This window comes from Leguminivora glycinivorella, chromosome Z (assembly GCF_023078275.1).
Source record: "Leguminivora glycinivorella isolate SPB_JAAS2020 chromosome Z, LegGlyc_1.1, whole genome shotgun sequence".
In the NCBI taxonomy this organism is placed as follows: Eukaryota; Metazoa; Arthropoda; class Insecta; order Lepidoptera; family Tortricidae; genus Leguminivora; species Leguminivora glycinivorella.
The window spans coordinates 13,596,291-13,614,118 of record NC_062998.1 but is presented as its reverse complement, the minus strand read 5'-3'; the positions used below and the strand labels follow the sequence as shown (position 1 = coordinate 13,614,118).

The 17,828-nt window shown below is 37.5% G+C and overlaps 1 protein-coding gene across 15 annotated transcripts in view; it reads right to left on the bottom strand.

Moving 5' to 3' along the window:
• Positions 1-1,639: 1,639 nt before the first annotated feature.
• The window catches only part of LOC125240631 (guanine nucleotide-releasing factor 2), a 64,262-nt gene continuing 48,073 nt past the window's right edge, over positions 1,640-17,828 (bottom strand). For 12 of the 15 annotated variants that reach the window (XM_048148618.1, XM_048148610.1, XM_048148616.1 and 9 more), the window contains 15 exons: positions 17,575-17,598; positions 16,334-16,439; positions 14,834-14,941; positions 13,799-13,886; positions 13,393-13,494; positions 13,100-13,207; positions 12,794-12,992; positions 12,321-12,332; positions 9,554-9,713; positions 9,127-9,268; positions 7,874-8,131; positions 6,814-7,067; positions 6,401-6,532; positions 5,745-5,952; positions 1,640-5,096 (listed from right to left, as the gene is read on the bottom strand). In XM_048148618.1, coding sequence (XP_048004575.1) covers positions 5,784-5,952; positions 6,401-6,532; positions 6,814-7,067; positions 7,874-8,131; positions 9,127-9,268; positions 9,554-9,713; positions 12,321-12,332; positions 12,794-12,992; positions 13,100-13,207; positions 13,393-13,494; positions 13,799-13,886; positions 14,834-14,941; positions 16,334-16,439; positions 17,575-17,598 — 1,862 coding nt within the window. In that variant the 3' untranslated portion in view covers positions 1,640-5,096; positions 5,745-5,783. The remainder of the gene's footprint in view (positions 5,097-5,744; positions 5,953-6,400; positions 6,533-6,813; positions 7,068-7,873; positions 8,132-9,126; positions 9,269-9,553; positions 9,714-12,320; positions 12,333-12,793; positions 12,993-13,099; positions 13,208-13,392; positions 13,495-13,798; positions 13,887-14,833; positions 14,942-16,333; positions 16,440-17,574; positions 17,599-17,828) is intronic. The other 3 variants (XM_048148612.1, XM_048148614.1, XM_048148615.1) reach the window with 3 other exon arrangements.

Below are 17,828 nucleotides of genomic sequence, written 5' to 3'. Positions count from 1 at the left end.
GATGATTTATTTATAGTAGGTACCTACTTCAACTTTTGCTTTAATTCTATTAAAGTATACAATTAAACGTACTATAACTTAAATATTAAAGAAAAACATGTTTGTCTTGTAAATATGGTGTTATTTTATTTTACAAATAATAAAAACTTGACACGCAGATTTAGACTGTACATACATGCAGATCACATATACTTAGTACGTCTTTATGGTTAACTCAGTAAAAAGTAATTTACAATAAAAAGTATATTTATAATATAATATAAAAAAAAAAACTTTACTTAAAGTAAGGTTTAACATGAATATGATAAGGTGTAAAAAAACTTTTTATGAATAGACACTAATAATATAATCCATTTCGTACATTATGGCATTTCATTTAAACATAATACTGAACTCGCTAATACAACACAATTATATGTATGCCGTTCATAAGATGTAATCTATCTACGATCGTAGCCGCTATGTTTAAACATCGACTCGTAACAACTCACCGCACCAACGAGTAGATGCAAGTCGAACTGAAACGTTCTGTAAGTTAAGGTAACGACCACCCTCTCTACCTACATCATCGGCGAATTCTGTTTGCATAACACTCTAGATAGCTAGTCACCTCGCCGTATTTGCCCAAATATTCGTGTTACATCTCATTCCTTAAAATAGAAAACAAAAGAGATTCAGAGCCGTGGTAGCCTAAATACGGCGAGGTGAATAGACAACATGACAAGCGGAATATTCGTCTCCAGCAAGAGACCGACTCCGACAGATTGCAGACAGTTTAATTTCAAGCTATTGGTTCCGCCCGACACTTGGTCGCTGCCAGACCAATCTTATAAAATACTTAATATATTTCCAATGAAGTAATGGGATATCCTAACATTGTCAAATATAATGAACAATTACTTAATGCAGTCTTTAAATATATTTTCCGTCACTAAATTTTACAATTACATAAACATACCTACACTAAATAAATAATATCAAACAAAAAATCATGATCTTAGGAACATAGCTAGCAAACGAGTCATATTTTTCAATGCAACACATGTTAAGTGGTCCTGAGCAGTTCTAAACTGCCTGAAAGAGTATTATCATCGTGCGACTTCCAATTTCCTAGTTTTTCTAAATGTAGATTTTAGTATCAGGATGGAAAGTTAGAATGCCACATGGACGTCGAATATATCAAATTTTAATAATCAAATACATGAGTATCTACTAGATATGAAAATTCTTTACATCCAAGAATTATAACGATACTAGTATTCAAAGAATGTTCCGAAATTGAATGTAATTGGCAGGGCCCGTAGCTTTCATGCCGATGACATCAATTTGACGTCACGTTGCATGTTAATTGCATATAATTAATCATTATTCATTAATCAATTTAATCATGTACAAATGACTTCAAAAGAAAGCTATTCATACGTGGAATAATTAATACCTACTTGATACGTGAAACGAAAAGGAAACAATTTGTTTTTTTAATAATTTATTGAAATATGGTAACAAAACTATTTAATAAAATGTATGTATGAAAAATAAACAAATAATTTAATTTACTTTTCACGTATCAAGTAAGTATTAATTATTTCACGTATGAATAGATTATTTTGAAGTCATGATTAAAATGATTATTAAATAATGATTAATGATTAATTATTAAATAAAACTCTTGAATTATCCTACATATATGCAACGTGACGTCAAATTTATGTCATCGGCATGAAAGTTACGGGCCCTGGTAATTGGTTAAGGTAAGTATTTCTTACCGGTTAAATTTAAGTATGTAACATTATAAACAAGTTTATCAGCACGCTCATGTGGCACGTAAACCGTTCCATATCCTCGTTAATAAATATTTAAAGCAATGTTGAAAATATTTAAAATGTTTATCTTTTAAAATACATTTGGCGTTTGATCAATTAGTACATTTTTGTCCAATCACAATAACAACATTCATATTTGTCGCAACAAATAAATGCATTGAAATATGACAAGTAATAAATAATATTATTAGTATTTGAAACCTCGCTCTAGCTACATTTTAAACAAAGAAGTCGCCAACAGGTTTCCTATGCTGCACTTACAACACAAACTACTTCTACTTCTCCTCTCAAGAATACGGCAGCGTATAAATCAGTAAAGCATTGTAGAATGTCCTAAATATTGGTCTAGTTATTGCACGGAACATTATGTCCCTCCAAATAATGCACTACCTGATAAATTACATTAACTTAGCGACAGATAAATATTGGGGTTTGTTTTTTTAACGCTTACAGCTAACATTCTCTAATATAATTGCCTACAAAACGAGGGCGTCAATACGACAGAGTAGCAAGCAGCGCTACACGAGTAGTATCACAATTGTGCAACGATTCTACAACACCATCAATATTTATTGCTATTTCATTTAATTCGAAGTCGATCGTCTTAAGGCAAAACAAACACCGATTATGATTGGTTGCTATAAGTTACCTAGACCATCTGCTGTCGTGAACAGCGAATAAAATCCGTGCGCAGGGCTACGTTACAAGCCTCGTCTGACACTAAATCTCTTAAGAGTAAAATGACACAATCCGTGACGATAGAAGACAAGTAAACATCTCAAAAGTATGTTATATTCAAATATGGTTGCTGCCTTTAGGTAGCAACTTATAAGAAAAATATAATTTTCTGAATATCAAAAATAAAAAGTAACTTCGACTTTAATATTTTAAAGAACATGCACAAAAATATCGCATTAAATACTTTCTACTAAATGGATGATTAACTTATCCTTATGGCATTCTTATATTCGTTTAAAACATTGGATGGTTAATGTAGTGTCTATGCGTACTTTAAAACTGGAAGAAGTACCTAGCGCCTAAGAAGTGTGACATGACTTGGAAGATTCGTTTATTCTAGTACAATTAGATACTTAACAGCTGTAAAAGAGGTGACAGATGATACCTACGAGTACAACATCAATGATAGTCAAAAGTCAAATGAAAAATCTCACTTTGATGTACAATTTTGTACTAGAAGTGCTTTGATTCACAATGACGTCGCCTCGATTGTATGTACTATGCTCTCATCAAATATTACAGACCCTTTGAAAAATATTATAATAAACATAAGATAGTAGGACACTTGTTTTGTGTTTAAAATTTGGCACGCAGTTGATCGGTTTATTCCAGAAATAGATTAATGGCGGGGATTTTGCCTCGAGTAGTGAGGATCCATTAATAGTACTGATTTAATTATATGATGTGTTCATAACTTGGAAGCCCTATTACATAGTTATTATAAATAATAATGACTACCTCAACTTTAAAAACAAAACATGCCGTCCTGTTTTAATTGTATCAATTATATAAGGCAAATGCGATCAAATCCCGCCGACATAAAAACATTGATAATTACGTAACTGATACAATGACAATGGGAACACATTTAATGATCAGTGGCGTTGATACATTTCAATGTTGTTGTTCGTCCAGGCTGGGAATAAATCGTTAAGAGACGCCAAAACAACGTATGTACTAAGTTAACGTCTCATTTCCATTTGAGAGTGTATAAATTGTACTTGAAAATTGTCATTACAAAAATTAGTAATACGAGTACAACATTTTGCTAGCATTGATGGCGGCTCATAAATAAAAACAAGTAAAAATATTTTAATTTTCTAAAGTATAACAAAAATAAATTGGATAGTAATTAACAAAATAGTATTCTTTTCGGAAGTATAATGTACGTTATGTACGTTTTATTTTAATTAACACAATGATACACGACAACTCGCTGTTCTCAAGATAAGTTAGTGAGCGGGAATGATTCGCGCGACGCCACTGACAGGCAGTTTATTATGTTATGAAACTTGATTAGAATGACCAATCTCAGAATGGAATATTAGAAACACCTAAGAATTTACTAAGAATAAAAGTTTGTATGGAATATAGCTAATTACGAGGCAGGTTAAGTTGCTATTCTATGACTCCTGTAATAACAGTCACAACTCTATTATTGCATTTTCGACACAGTACAACATAGAATGTACTTCATATCTATGTAGTATATTCCATATTACACAATTTTTAATAATATGTATAATAGTACCATGCAAGTTAACTATGATGTATCATTTCGTACAGTCATAACCAATTATGTACTAGGCATCAATAATTTACATAGTCTAACTATGTTCCTTATAATTAAACACCATTGCAACATGCAAGTAATCGAATTTGTAATTACTAATAATATGTATCGTTGTCTAAGCGGAGCTACAAAATGTTATTGTTAATTGTCATGGTATTGACATTCTAATCAAGCAACATCTCGGGTGTAATAAGCAAAGATATTGCAATCATGAGCGCATTTCTTAGATCGACGCTTAATTACCCGCAAAGATTTGACAAACGGTACAATTTACGCTTAGCCTAGTCAAAAACTAGAGTGCCAATTACTTTTAAAATAGTTATAATGTTTTAACCAAACACATCATTTGAAGTTTCATGGATTATTTTATTATTTCTGCTACTAGGAAGTCTAGTTTCTACTTGAGAAGAATGAAAAAGTAATTGACACTGTGTTTAAACTTACTACACTGTATTCAAAATCCCTACTTCAAAAGGTTCTCTAATTCGATGTATGTAATATTTAAATTTTCGAAGCAAATTTACTTAGATATCGACACCAATGGCAAATACAACAACGAGAAGAATATCAAGGACATTATTCTAAACACCGCGGCGTCACTCGTTTATTTAGTTCACTACACAAGTCACATGCTGATATGTATAAGACGATAGTATATTCGACTCAAATACTGATACTGAATATTTGGCTTCAAACTTTGCTATGATTAATTTATTCATTCCACACGAAAAGCTTTGAGATTTGAAGCGAGGCAAACGCCGACCGGCGCGCCACGACGTTCCTCCCGGTTCCATCACAGTTGAAAATCGCACACTTACTATTAATACACTAAAATAATTAGGCCTTTTTAGGACAGATAATCACATTTCATCTTAACTTACACAATTCCTCATCGATATAAGCCAGCTTTTCTCGTCCATACGATTTCTTGGTCTTTTCTATTCTTTGGATTCTAATTTTATCTGCAACAAATATTATTTACATGAGTACGTCCAATGTTAATCGATAAGCTTTGATAGTTATTGTAGTAAGCGAGTACTATCTCAAGAAAATGGCGACTAAATGAAAATATAGGCGCAACGGTTCGATTTAGATAAAAGATTGAAATTTGTGTGGTTTTTGTTTTGGTACACTCTTGGGTCGACACGTTCGTTTTTCGTCACGATCCCAAATTTGTTCGATTCTGCTTTCGTCAGCCATTCTTCATTCGTCAACTTAGACTGCAATCATTATCGTCTTTGACCATAATGAGTTGTTGACCTTTTTCTTATTTCGAATCAATTGTTTTTCGTCATTTCGTATTTGGTCATATTCTAAGTTTGTACCGACCTAAGACTACGAAAAAACACGAAAAACAGATTTAGCAGCGAACATGACGAGTAAAAAACGAGACGGATTAAGATAGAGATGAACAACGAAATTGACCGTAGTTGAAAAAGACCATCGACGACCGTGACGAATAAAGAATGGCTGACGAAAGCAGAATTTTAGGAACGTGACGAAAAACGATCGTGTCGACCCAAGAGTATACCTTTGTTATGGCATAGTTGGGGTGCCAGAAATGAGATAGTATTAACGGATGAATCGTAGTATGTATATCGGATACTGACCGGCATGGTGAGCCGGGCGCAGTTGAGCAGCGACGCCAGCTAGGCGGTGGGGGGCGCGGCCGGCGCGGGCGCGGCGGCGGCGCGCGGCCGCCCGCTGCGCGGCTTCAGGCTCTCCGATATCTGCCACATCGCCTCCTCGCTCAGCACGTCGTCGAACTCGTTGAACATGGCTTGGATGCGTTCGTTCTTCTTAAACTTGTACTGTCTGCTGCGAAAATGAACCAATCCTGAATAAACATCCAAGTTTAACCTACATTTGAACCTAGAAGAAAAAGATTTATATCTAAAGTACCCCGCTATAATGATTGCACATCGGTTTTTCGTCTTTGTAGAGCGTTGTCTCTTTCTTGCTTATCTGACATTAATTGTCTCTTTCCAAAGACCGATGTTCATTCTTTATCGCCATTTACTGTACCTTTATACGAACAAAACTATCAAAGCAACAAGACCTGTTAGCAAGCGATGGAGTGGGACTTTTTGTTTGGAAGCGACACCATTTTTGCATTAGTTTCGCTGATTTATGGGTATAACGTGTTGTATAGAGTTTGGCATCTATATACAACCTAAGAATATAAAAGTCATCATATGTGCATTAACTTGGATAACTCTGCTTTGAATCTGCCGATAAAATAAGCATAACAAACAATAATACACACTCTTTGTGGAATCTCTTCATATTTTCCATGATATGGTACTGTTGCCATCTCTTTGTGAAGTTGATGCTTCCGTCGGGCAATAGGTCCGGGTTGCCGATGTGGACGAAAGTCAGATCTTGGAGTACTAGACCACTGTCAAAAGAAAATTAATGTCAAATATACACATAATATTCTACTAATATAAATTAACTATAGAAAATAACTAACTTAATTTCGATGATTGAATTGGTACTTGGTACCAACAACAACAAGACGTCGACAACACAGTTGGTCCCATATCTCATAGTCGACTTTTACGATATCAACAAAAGGAAATGGAATGGAGAAATTCACACACGGAAGGCAATCTAATGATCAAGACGATACAAAAATAGGTACACCGAAATATATTAACTGCGTGTAATGATAGTTACATGTAGGGTATGCACGGCGGCTGCGTCTCCGCCAGTGCGTTCCTGTAGGCGCGGAAGGAGGAGGAGGAGTCGATGATGGCGCAGTGGTCGTGCAGCGCCTCCACGATGGCGCGCGGCCAGCCCAGCCGCTGCACCGGCGGCGAGTCCAGCGCGGACACCAGCGCGAGGTAAGAGTTGAAGTTGTGGATCTTGCGCAACGCCTTCATTACTTTTAGAAAGCACCGCGCGTAGCGTTCACGTTTTTGAACTTCGTCCTGAAACAAGAATATATTCCTTCATGTCGTTTTTACAGAAAACAACACTATTACAAAGTTATAAAAGTGTTACACCAATTTTCTAACGGTATTTCGACAAATTTAATAAGATGGAACGAAGTCAGGGTTAAATTAAATCGGTGTGACAAAGTCGTAAAAAAAGTCTAAAACAAGTAAGTAAACAAATGTTATCTGGTGGCAACTGGACATTGTACCTTTTGTACGTACTACTTTCATTCAATAAGTGTATCATTTATATAAAAAAACCGGCCAAGAGCGTGTCGGGCCACGCTCAGTGTAGGGTTCCGTAGTTTTCCGTATTTTTCTCAAAAACTACTGAACCTATCAGGTTCAAAACAATTTTCCTAGAAAGTCTTTATAAAGTTCTACTTTTGTGATTTTTTTCATGTTTCTAAGACATATGGTTCAAAAGGGGGATGCACTTTTTTTCCTTTAGGAGCGATCATTTCCGAAAATATTAATATTATCAAAAAACGATCTAAGTAAACCCTTATTCATTTTTAAATATCTATCCAACAATATATCACACGTTGGGGTTGAAATGAAAAAAATATCAACCCCCACTTTACATGTGGGGGGGACCCCAAATAAAACATTTTTTTTAAATTTTTTATTTTTGCACTTTGTTGGCGTCATTGATATACATGTTGGTACCAAATTTCAGCTTTCTAGTGCTAACTGAGATTATCCGCGGACGGACGGACGGACGGACGGACAGATAGACATGGCGAAACTATAAGGATTCCTAGTTGACTACGGAACCCTAAAAAGTGTCAGTTACACACCTGTTCTAAAATTCTTGAGCGCGCCCAGTAGCTCATCTTATTGAAGTGCTCCGTAAACCTGGTGAGGTTGGGCGAGCTCTCTTCAGACTGGTCGCGCGGCCACGACAGCACCTCGGCCGTAGTGATGCGCGCAAAAAGCGCGGCGTCTAACAGCGTCATCTGTTCAGCTAGTTCGGACGGCTTGAAGTCGAGAAGCGTGTCGCGGCGGAGGGACACACTCGAGTAGCACGGAGACTCGTATTCGTATCGGGTGTTCGCCTGACACACAACACGTAATCAGAAAATACATACACAATTATTAAGTTATACATCTGAGTTCATAATGATATTTTGGCTTTACGAAATAGAGAAACCTCACATTATGCGATCACGGAAGGTATGAAAATTGTCAAAGCGATTTCCGCAGCATCATGTCATTTTCCTTACATTCCGTTAATGGCATGCGTTTAACGCTGCTGTAATCGCATAAAACAACCGCCCGCTTAATTCTAAGTATTTGTGAGCGTCAGAATGGCGGGTGTACATCAAGCAATCCTGGTGTGGTATACGTCAGGAGTTAGTGCTAGCAATGTGCCAAATGTGCACCAAAATTCGAGCAATGTGCTCTTTGAACTCCAGAGATATTTAAGAAATTAATGACACCCGCCATTCTGACGTCAGGTTGGCGGGTGTACTTCCAGTTCTAGCTAATGGCTGCTTACTCGAGGGTGAAAGTACTGCCTAACTTGCCTAAGGTTAGTGCTCGCAATGTGCTTCCACATGTATGAAACACACACTAATTCAGAGAGCCGTTGAAGAGTAATATGGGATTGAATAAATATATCTATAACGCCTGCTGAAATAAAATAGCAATGTTCATTGCCTGCAATGCAGCATTAACATGCAGGCGCTTTTCACAAAAAAGTGATACTTATAGATATATTTATTCAATCCCATATTACTCTTCAACGGCTCTCTGAATTAGTTTGTGTTTCATACATGTCGAAGCACATTGCAAGCACTAACCTTAGGCAGTACTTTCACCCTTGAGTAGGCAGCCATTAGCTAGAACTGGAAGTACACCCGCCAACCTGACGTCAGAATGGCGGGTGTCATTAATTTCTTAAATATCTCTGGAGTTCAAAGAGCACATTGCTCGAGTTTTGGCGCACATTTGGCACATTGCTAGCAATAACTCCTGACGTATACCACACCAGGATTGCTTGATGTACACCCGCCATTCTGACACTCACAAGTATTTAAGTGAAAGTTACCTGTTGTTGATTATGCAGCTGCTTTTGCTTGTCCACCAAAATTTGTCTTAGTGCTTTAGCGATTGGCAACTCTTCGACTTCAATGAGCCAATAAATAAATTCCATAATTTTCTGCATTAGAGATTCTTCAAGGTCCGTCATCCTAAAATAAACAAAACTGTATGAACTTTCATGTATCCATTTGAATAAACAAATATGCGTCATAGTTTTGTAGATAATAAAATAGTTCAGCATCTCTGTTGATTAAGCGGTTATGGTTTATGGGCATTTTCAGAAATGGGCACTGCCAGGGATTGACACAGGCGCCTTTTATTAGGACTGCATAAGACCGTGATCAATGGAGAGCTTTGGTTGCGCAAAATAACGACCTCATGTGGCCGCGACCCTCAGCCATGAGGAACCGAGGAAGAAGGAATGTAGTACTTACGTAAGATCATTAACGACTCTCGTGAGCAAACTGAGTGTGGACCGCAGCTCGTGAGGCCGCGACTTGAAGTGGTGCGCGCGACGCGTCAGCCGCGCCACGAGCTCGCGCGGCGCTACCCACGTTCGGTACGTGGCTAGGAACGCCTCTTGGTATGCGAAGTCTGTGCACAGATATCAAGCTTAAGACACTGGCGAAAGCTATGTAGATATTAGAATGCAAGAGATGGCTATAGAGACCAAAAAAACGTTCGTTAATCGTAATCGCGTTAGACCCGTAAGTGACTTTAAATACATCCACTCAATTGCTTTTGGCAACTGTAATAGGCTAGTTTCCTAATAGTCAAATCAGCTTCTTTTTAAGAACTGTCAAAACGATTTGCTAATATGGAATTACTATGAAATACTGAGGAGTGACGTCACGGTCAATTCATTTACTTTATATCATTCTCCGACTTATTAAATGGAAATTATGTTTAAACATAACTACTGTCCATATTTTTCTTCTAATTATGTGGTGTTTTATTTCGAGCACTGCATAAAATATTTTATTTTAAGTATAGGAAACTAGCCTATTACCTGATGTCACCTTTTTTTTGTTTGATTATAGAATTCACTGAAAATTATTAGGTATTTGATATCGTAAATTCATAATAAGCAATTTTATTGTGTAACTGCGAATTTAAATGTTAGTGCTGCCAGCAAGAACTCATTCTGTATTTATGTTATGGTACCTATCTTGATATATTTTAGATCGTTGTGTAAAAAATAAACATAACAAAAAAGTAATGTTTTTCAATAATCCACCAATGAATGAAGACTTCTCTTGCATTCTGACATCTATAGTTAATAGAAATAAGTTCAGTTCAGTTAGACTATAAAACTATAATCATTTACAACCCTACTCCTTATGGTATTGATAGGTCGGTTTGTAGATTTTTTTGTTTTTCTATTAATGCAAAAATAATGCCAACAATATTATTTTCACATCACCTGTTCGGAAAAGGGACTTTTATCCCCGACGGAAAAGGGTAAAGTGGCACTTTTCTTCCCTGCTATGAGGGAACAAAAATGTGATATTTTCTGTTATAACATTTTTTTTGTTGAGCAAATCATTTCCTTAAAGGTGGTGTGATAGTACATTGTGTCACAAGGGAGAAAAAATTACATTAAATCCTGATTAAAGCAAAGTTTTCTATAGTTGAATCCTGAGATTCCTGAGCAGCGAGGGATTCTAAAATATAATCTTGAGCGTATTTTTATTTTTGCTCCTTTTTCACACAATCTACTATCGCATTAGTAACTAAAATAAGGGCCACTTGCACCAACGAAAATGCGAGGGTTAACCCACCATTTTATATGGAATTTGACAGTTGACAGCCCGCTAACCCTGAGTTGTGGTTGGTGCAAGTGGGCCTTAGAGGAGATTTTTCCCTAAGTGTATGTTTTAACTAGAATTACGATAATAATGACTGCTCCGTCCGCTCAGCGGTGGCCTCATGACGGGCATTGAGTCGTCATGTAACTAAGATGAAAACATGGGAAAGATTGGGACTAAAACCAGCTATTTAGTAGGGTGGATCAAAAAAACACTTTTTTGGAATTAGCAAACCTAATAGTTATCAATCAATAACCCTTAGTCTATGAAGCCTTTGTGCAAAATTTCAGCTTTTTTAATCAACATCTTCAGCCCCCGCATTAGGTATGAAATTTTGAAAATCTCATACAAACCTGAAAATTCAACTTTCAGATTTAAAAAAAAAATTCGGCTGTATTATGTTAAGTATACATATGTTATTGATACATATCAATATAAGAAACTACCAAAAGTTGCGAAAATAGCATCAAAAATCGCCAAAGTTCGCCTAGTTTTAGTACATTTGCCGAAATAACCGCTAAAATACCGAAACTTTGCGATTTTTAACGCTATTTTCGCAACTTTTGGTAGTTTCTTATATTGATATGTATCAATAACATATACTTAACATAATACAGCCGAATTTTTTTTTAAATCTGAACGTGAATTTTCAGGTTTGTATGATTTTCAAAATTTCAAACCTAATGCGGGATCTGAAGGTGAAGATGTTGATTAAAAAAGCTGAAATTTTGCACAAAGGCTTCATAGACTAAGGGTCATTGATTGATAACTATTAGGTTTGCTAATTCCAAAAGTGTTTTTTTATCCACCCTACTATTTAGGTATATTTTACTGACATCATATGATGTCGCTGGGACTCGAATATTGAATTATACAGGAGATTTATATTGTTTTTTTTTTATTTATCATTTCTTGATCATGTATGTAAAGCCCATGTAAAAAACTCGTATCACAATTTTTCACTCTGGGAAAAAATCAACTCAAGCGCAAACGTAAACGTTTGATTTGAAGCGGTAATCAGTTGTGTCTACCATAGTATGTAGTGTATTCAAATATTTTTCGCTGTGCTCAATGTGCTCATGCTCACTCAGTGACTACACGTACGTTAGTAGTAGTTAGTAAGTAAGCTTTATGTTGAAAATAAATAAAAATCCTAACAACATGCTCGATAATAAAGCAGCTACACTTTAAATTCATTTACTTTCAGTTGTCTGATCTTATTCAATAAACGCATCCAATGAAGCTGTAACTGGCATTATTCACAAATGATCACTAGCGTGGCACTAAGCTTCATTTGGCGGCTATCATACAAAGCAAAAGCACTAGTAGAATCGGAAAGTATACATCCATTTACTGTCTCAGCCCCAAACCATACAATGAATCGACCACTTACACTCGTCCGTCTCTGTAAAGTGAAAGCATGAAAGTTATAAGATTAGAAGCCATTGCACGTTTACCTAGCTCTATAGAAACGCTTAACTGTTCGTGACAACACGCTTTATTTTAATTGGTCACTCCCAAGATATTATCATGCACAAAAGGAGCCAATTTATCAATGTAACTGTCGCTCCAGAATCATGCAGTGTGCAAATATTCCTAATGGACACTAAGTACAGAACCTTGTTATCGTCTCAAGAAATCATGTTATTGTTTACATGGAGCTACTGACTAGCACATTTCAAAGATTGGTAGTGTAAGTTTCGCCAGAAAGTTAACAGATTATAGAATTTATCATGCAAGTTTTAGATTGTCGTTACCAGAGAAATTAATGAGTGTGTATATCTTATTTATTTAGTTCATTCCTTCGCTAGCTTTGGGTTTCCATACGAAACGTTATGTTTTTAGTGGATACAATATGCGACATACCTTTGGTAGCTTTAGTGGCGAGAACGATGAGAGCGTCCGGATGGCCGCCGCGCACCTCCGGGCCGTCTTTGCTGGGCGCCTTCAGAAGCAGGTTCGAGCTGATGTCGGTCTGCAGTATGATGTCTTCGGGGTCGGCGTCCGGAGGAGCGGCGTCAGAGTCTTTTGTGGCCGCTATAGGCTCCGTACTGCTTTCACTCTTCTACAAAAAAATTATAACATGAGTCACGTAAACTAAAACTTCTCACTTTGTTCTATCTTTTTATGAAATCTGATACATTATTTTTTCAAAGATATTATTTGACTAACCTGCGAAGGCACAGGTGAGGGTGTCGGCTCTGGCACCAGCAGCTCGTGCTCATCTTCGATGGGGAACTTGGCCGGCGTGGAAGTACTAATGTAAGACTCGTCCGAATTCTGCAATGGAATCATTGTATAAGTACTTCAGGAAGACTGGTGCCACTTTATTTGTATCAAATAATGAGTATGAAACCTCTTTTTTAACTTTAAATCATGATACCTACGTTTCTACACTGGATCGTTATTTCAAATAAAAACAATTCATCGATCGGACACCACCATTCTGAATTCAATATAATTACCAAATTGTTGTGCGTGATTTCTTCAACAGAGGTAGAGCTATTGTGCGATGAAGGCCGAGGCGAGGGCGGCGGGAGAAGTTCATTGCTCGAATTGATTTGAATCTGAAAATAAAACACATTGAAAACACTAGGACTTATGAGCCTTTGATCGAAGGTTAGGGGATACTGTGGATTCAAGATCAAGCGATGTTTTTCGGACATTGCGCCATAAATCGTCTGAATTAGACGCTAAGGCCAGTAGTAGTAGTAATACATAGTAATAACAAGACCAGAGGTTTGGTTTCCATTCCTTAGGTAAGTAAACATATTAGTTACAAACAATACAGGAATATGGGTAATTGGGTGGTTAGCAAAATAATGTGATTTTCACTGGGCACTACTCTATATTAAAGAAGAAATGCAGTACCTTAGTTTTACTCATCTTTGGCGGTAGCTCGGGAGGCACGGGGCTGGTCCCGCCAGACGTGATCAAACTGACGCTGTCCTCGGACCCACTGCGGACAGAGCACACATCTCCTAAATAACTATCAGGAACTGGCTATTATTCTAAAATATTCACCGCGGCAACGCGCGAAATAAATGCGCATATGCTCAGGCGAAAAATAGATCTTGATACTTTCTGTTCAGTTGCTGTGTACAGTCAACAGCAGGAGTGATCCATTGCATAATATCAGTAACAAGTTCAACGACCTCTTGCCAGAAGTTTCTTTTTGGGAACGTTTGTAAGTAATAAACAAGCAGATGTTACTGCTTAACACTTTCATTTAAAAATGCCTTAGTGGGTGTCAGACATTGCTTTTTTAAAAGCAGTCAGCTGCCAAATAAAATGAAGTGGTCCTAGAATAGTATTTTATGCAACAGGCGTTTAAAGGAGGTCAAAAAATACGAGTGGCGTGGGTAACAATTTGAGGCGAAGCCGAAAATTGTTATTGAGACGCCACGAGTATTTTTTGACTCAGTTAAACACCGTTGCATACAATACTATTTCTACGACCATGCACTTTTGAATAGTTTTCTAGAATAACTTTCGTGAAATTCGCACTGTTTCCTACAAGTATTTTGACTTGTCCTCTGCAATGTTTCTGCACTCACCCCGTCGCTCGCACTCCCCCGCGCCGCCGCCCGCCCCCGGCCGGCGCCCCGCGGCCCGCTATATCCCTTAACGGCATCCTCACAATGCTTTAAGAGCTATATCGTATGCGCGGGTGCGCGGGGCGCCGGGCGGGGGCGGGCATCTGCCATGTAGGGTTTTAACGATCTATGCACGACACGGTAAATGACGAATAACCAACACGGGAGTAGAAAAAAGTTCATAATAGATCACTTCGTGCGTTAGTGTCGCAATAAACAACGCAAAATGTGAAGATGATGAGCCGAACGATCTACAGCTTGTTGTAATTGACAAACGTTTAAATTATTATTAGCGACTTGGTTCTCTTACCTCAGTACGGGTGGACTGCTAAAGTGCTGCACAGTAAACGACTGCGCTATGGACCTTTGGACGTGCTGGTGGCGCTGCACCATACTGTTCCCGCTCGGGTGTTGCGCACTGGAATTTTATTACTTGGTTAATGCTATACCACATCTCGGACACTGGCGATCAAATATATGAAAGAGGCGCGTTCCTAGCACACATTCTAAGCTCGATAGGTGAACGCGTACCATGTTTGTGTTAGTGAGATATGACGGGTTGAGTGTTGGCGTTTTTGACAGGCGGTAACTGTGAGGTAACCGAGAGGGGGTGGGCGGCACTTTCAGCGGGGAGCGAGAGTGGCCATACTGTACGGTAGTACTCTTTATTATACTGTGGCTATACTATGTATGAACTGTTAATGTGCTATATGAACTGTTAATGTCAATGAATTATACAGTTTGAGGAATAATGGATGAAATAAATGTTTCATTGATGAGAAACGCTTTAAATTCTTGGAGTGGAATGGAAAGAACCTTTAGCGAATAAACAAGCTGAATTTTACAGTAGATTACACACTAGCGGGTTAAGTCAGGGCAGTTTTCGAGAGCTTTACAGCGTCCAAAGACCGGTTTTTTTAAGTGTAAATTTTTCAAATCTTGAAACAAAATCAATCTAAACCACAGAGTAGTAATAGAACAGAGAGAGTCTCACTGAAGACCGGCTGTGACCCAACAATGGCGGACGTTTTTTTTTAAATTTTATTTTATGGCTTGGTGGCGACCTTACAAGCCAGCAATGGCAGACGGTTTGCGATATGCAAACACGATTTAAAATCAAAATAATTACAATTCAGGTCAAAAGAAAATCAATTCTTCACTTAATTTATCAAAAATTAATTATTTTACTTGAAACTTAGAAATATCTTGTTTTTAACAAATAATAATGACTCAGTGCGCTGTGTGCAAACACTATTTAAAAAAATACTGGTCACACTCTTGTTTTGCAGTTTGTTGGTTTACGATTATGAACATTAATTAATATTGTGATTTTACGCATAATAACGTGATAAAGTATTAATTTACGCATGAAAAGTTGCTCCGTATTTTTTTTTCTTTCGATTGTTGTCATTTTTACACAATTTGACAACGCATGTAGGCATATTTTCTTATTTTTCTGGAGATGTTTTCGCCACGGGCGCCTCGATCCGACTGACGGGAGATTAGTGGATGAGGTCATAGACAAAGCTATCAATGTGGATGATGGAATCACAGGTTTTTCTTCGGAGTTATCTGTCCATAGAATTGTAGGTTCATGATCTAAACATGGGTCCGACGCCATAGACCATTAAACTTTGTATCATCATAGAAATGGCAGATTTTTCGTGGCATTCCATTTGAGGTAGTTTATCGTACTCTAAGCAATTAACGGAATTGAGAATGTGAGTAATAAAGTATATGGCTTTCCACCTGAGAAGATTCATTTTGCTTCCAGGAGTCAAAACCTCATCAGATGAACATTGACGCTTACCTGGCCAGATTGTATGTATGAATGGAGTGCCGGAACATGTCGGGCGGCGCGGCCGCGTTGTTGGGCGGGTGACTGCAGTTGCCGAACATCTCCATATACGCCATAACTAAACAAATATTACACATTATATTATAAATGATAAAGCATCGTTAGACCTGAAAGCGTTATCCGCATACTGGTCGCTTTAGCAGCCCGTGGAAACCCTTGGAAATATGTCTACGTAGCAATCGGTTACCGCGGGTTGTACAGTCACGGACTTTAATTGTTGGTCCTCGTTTTATACTGGACACGTCATAGCTTAACTACGCTTATGAGATGTCCAGTATAAAATGGACTAGAAATGGATAAACAATTAAAGTCCGTGACCGTGCGTACCGATAAAGGGTGTATACGAAAAGCTGATATATAGGGCCCCCAAAGCTATCCCACTACGCGTAACAAAAGCTACTATCTAAACTACAAACGTGTACTTGTGCGTGAAAACAAAATCATACAATCAAATGAGGTCGACTCAAATGAAATTATTTTTTGTTATACGTAGTGAGAAGTGTTAAACATACGGGCAAATATGCGCCACGCTTGGGCACAAATTCCAATAAAATTGAATACTCGGAATTGAAGCATCCGATTATTAAATTGACACTGATCATGTTATAAAACCAAATTGTTTTGCAAATATGCAGCAAACGAAATTTAACCAACTGCGATACCAGTCAATAACAGAGACAAAAAAAACAACGTCAAATGGAATCAAATAGTATGAGTTAATGTCAAAACTATACGATGAAGGTACATTAATATACTATGAAGCTCTCTAGGACGTCATAAGCTCTATTGTACTAGTGTATTCCAAATTCGTTAGAAGAAAGCCTTAATTCATAGTACTATTCACAAGAACAAGAAAGCAAACTAGGTGAGGCTGTGTCTTAGATCTATATGTCAGTGATAAAAGCTGTGAAAAACCGCTAAAAGCACGCAGATGAACCTCCAGGTAGTTTGCATTTGGAGTGTGACTGTGTTAACTATATGAAAACGTGTCGACGTCGGACTGACAGAACCCATATCGTTTATAAAGGGAACAGATTATATGTACACAGTTATAAACGTAGACTTTGATCCTGAAATGGTGAAAAATGCTGCTAAATGGATTATTACTATCGAAGGAGTAAAAGCTCCGACTGCCGAGCCGAAGGAAGCGAGATGAGTTGGAGCTGTGTAGCGCGTGCATGCAATCCACTCACCGCTGTATGCGACGCTTTGAAACACTGCGGCACCGCACCGGCACAACAGACAAACATGCCGTTATAACCCCCTTCATTGTTTACGATTTGACCTTCTGAACTTTTTGAAGTGTTCACAAGACAAATGTGCATGGTTTGTTAGTGTTTTTGCATTTAACCTTTTAACCATCTTTATATCAGATAAAACAAGTAATTCTTTTGTAAATATGTGAGAAATGAAAATAGCTAGTCAAATGTATAACATCAGGGCGGTT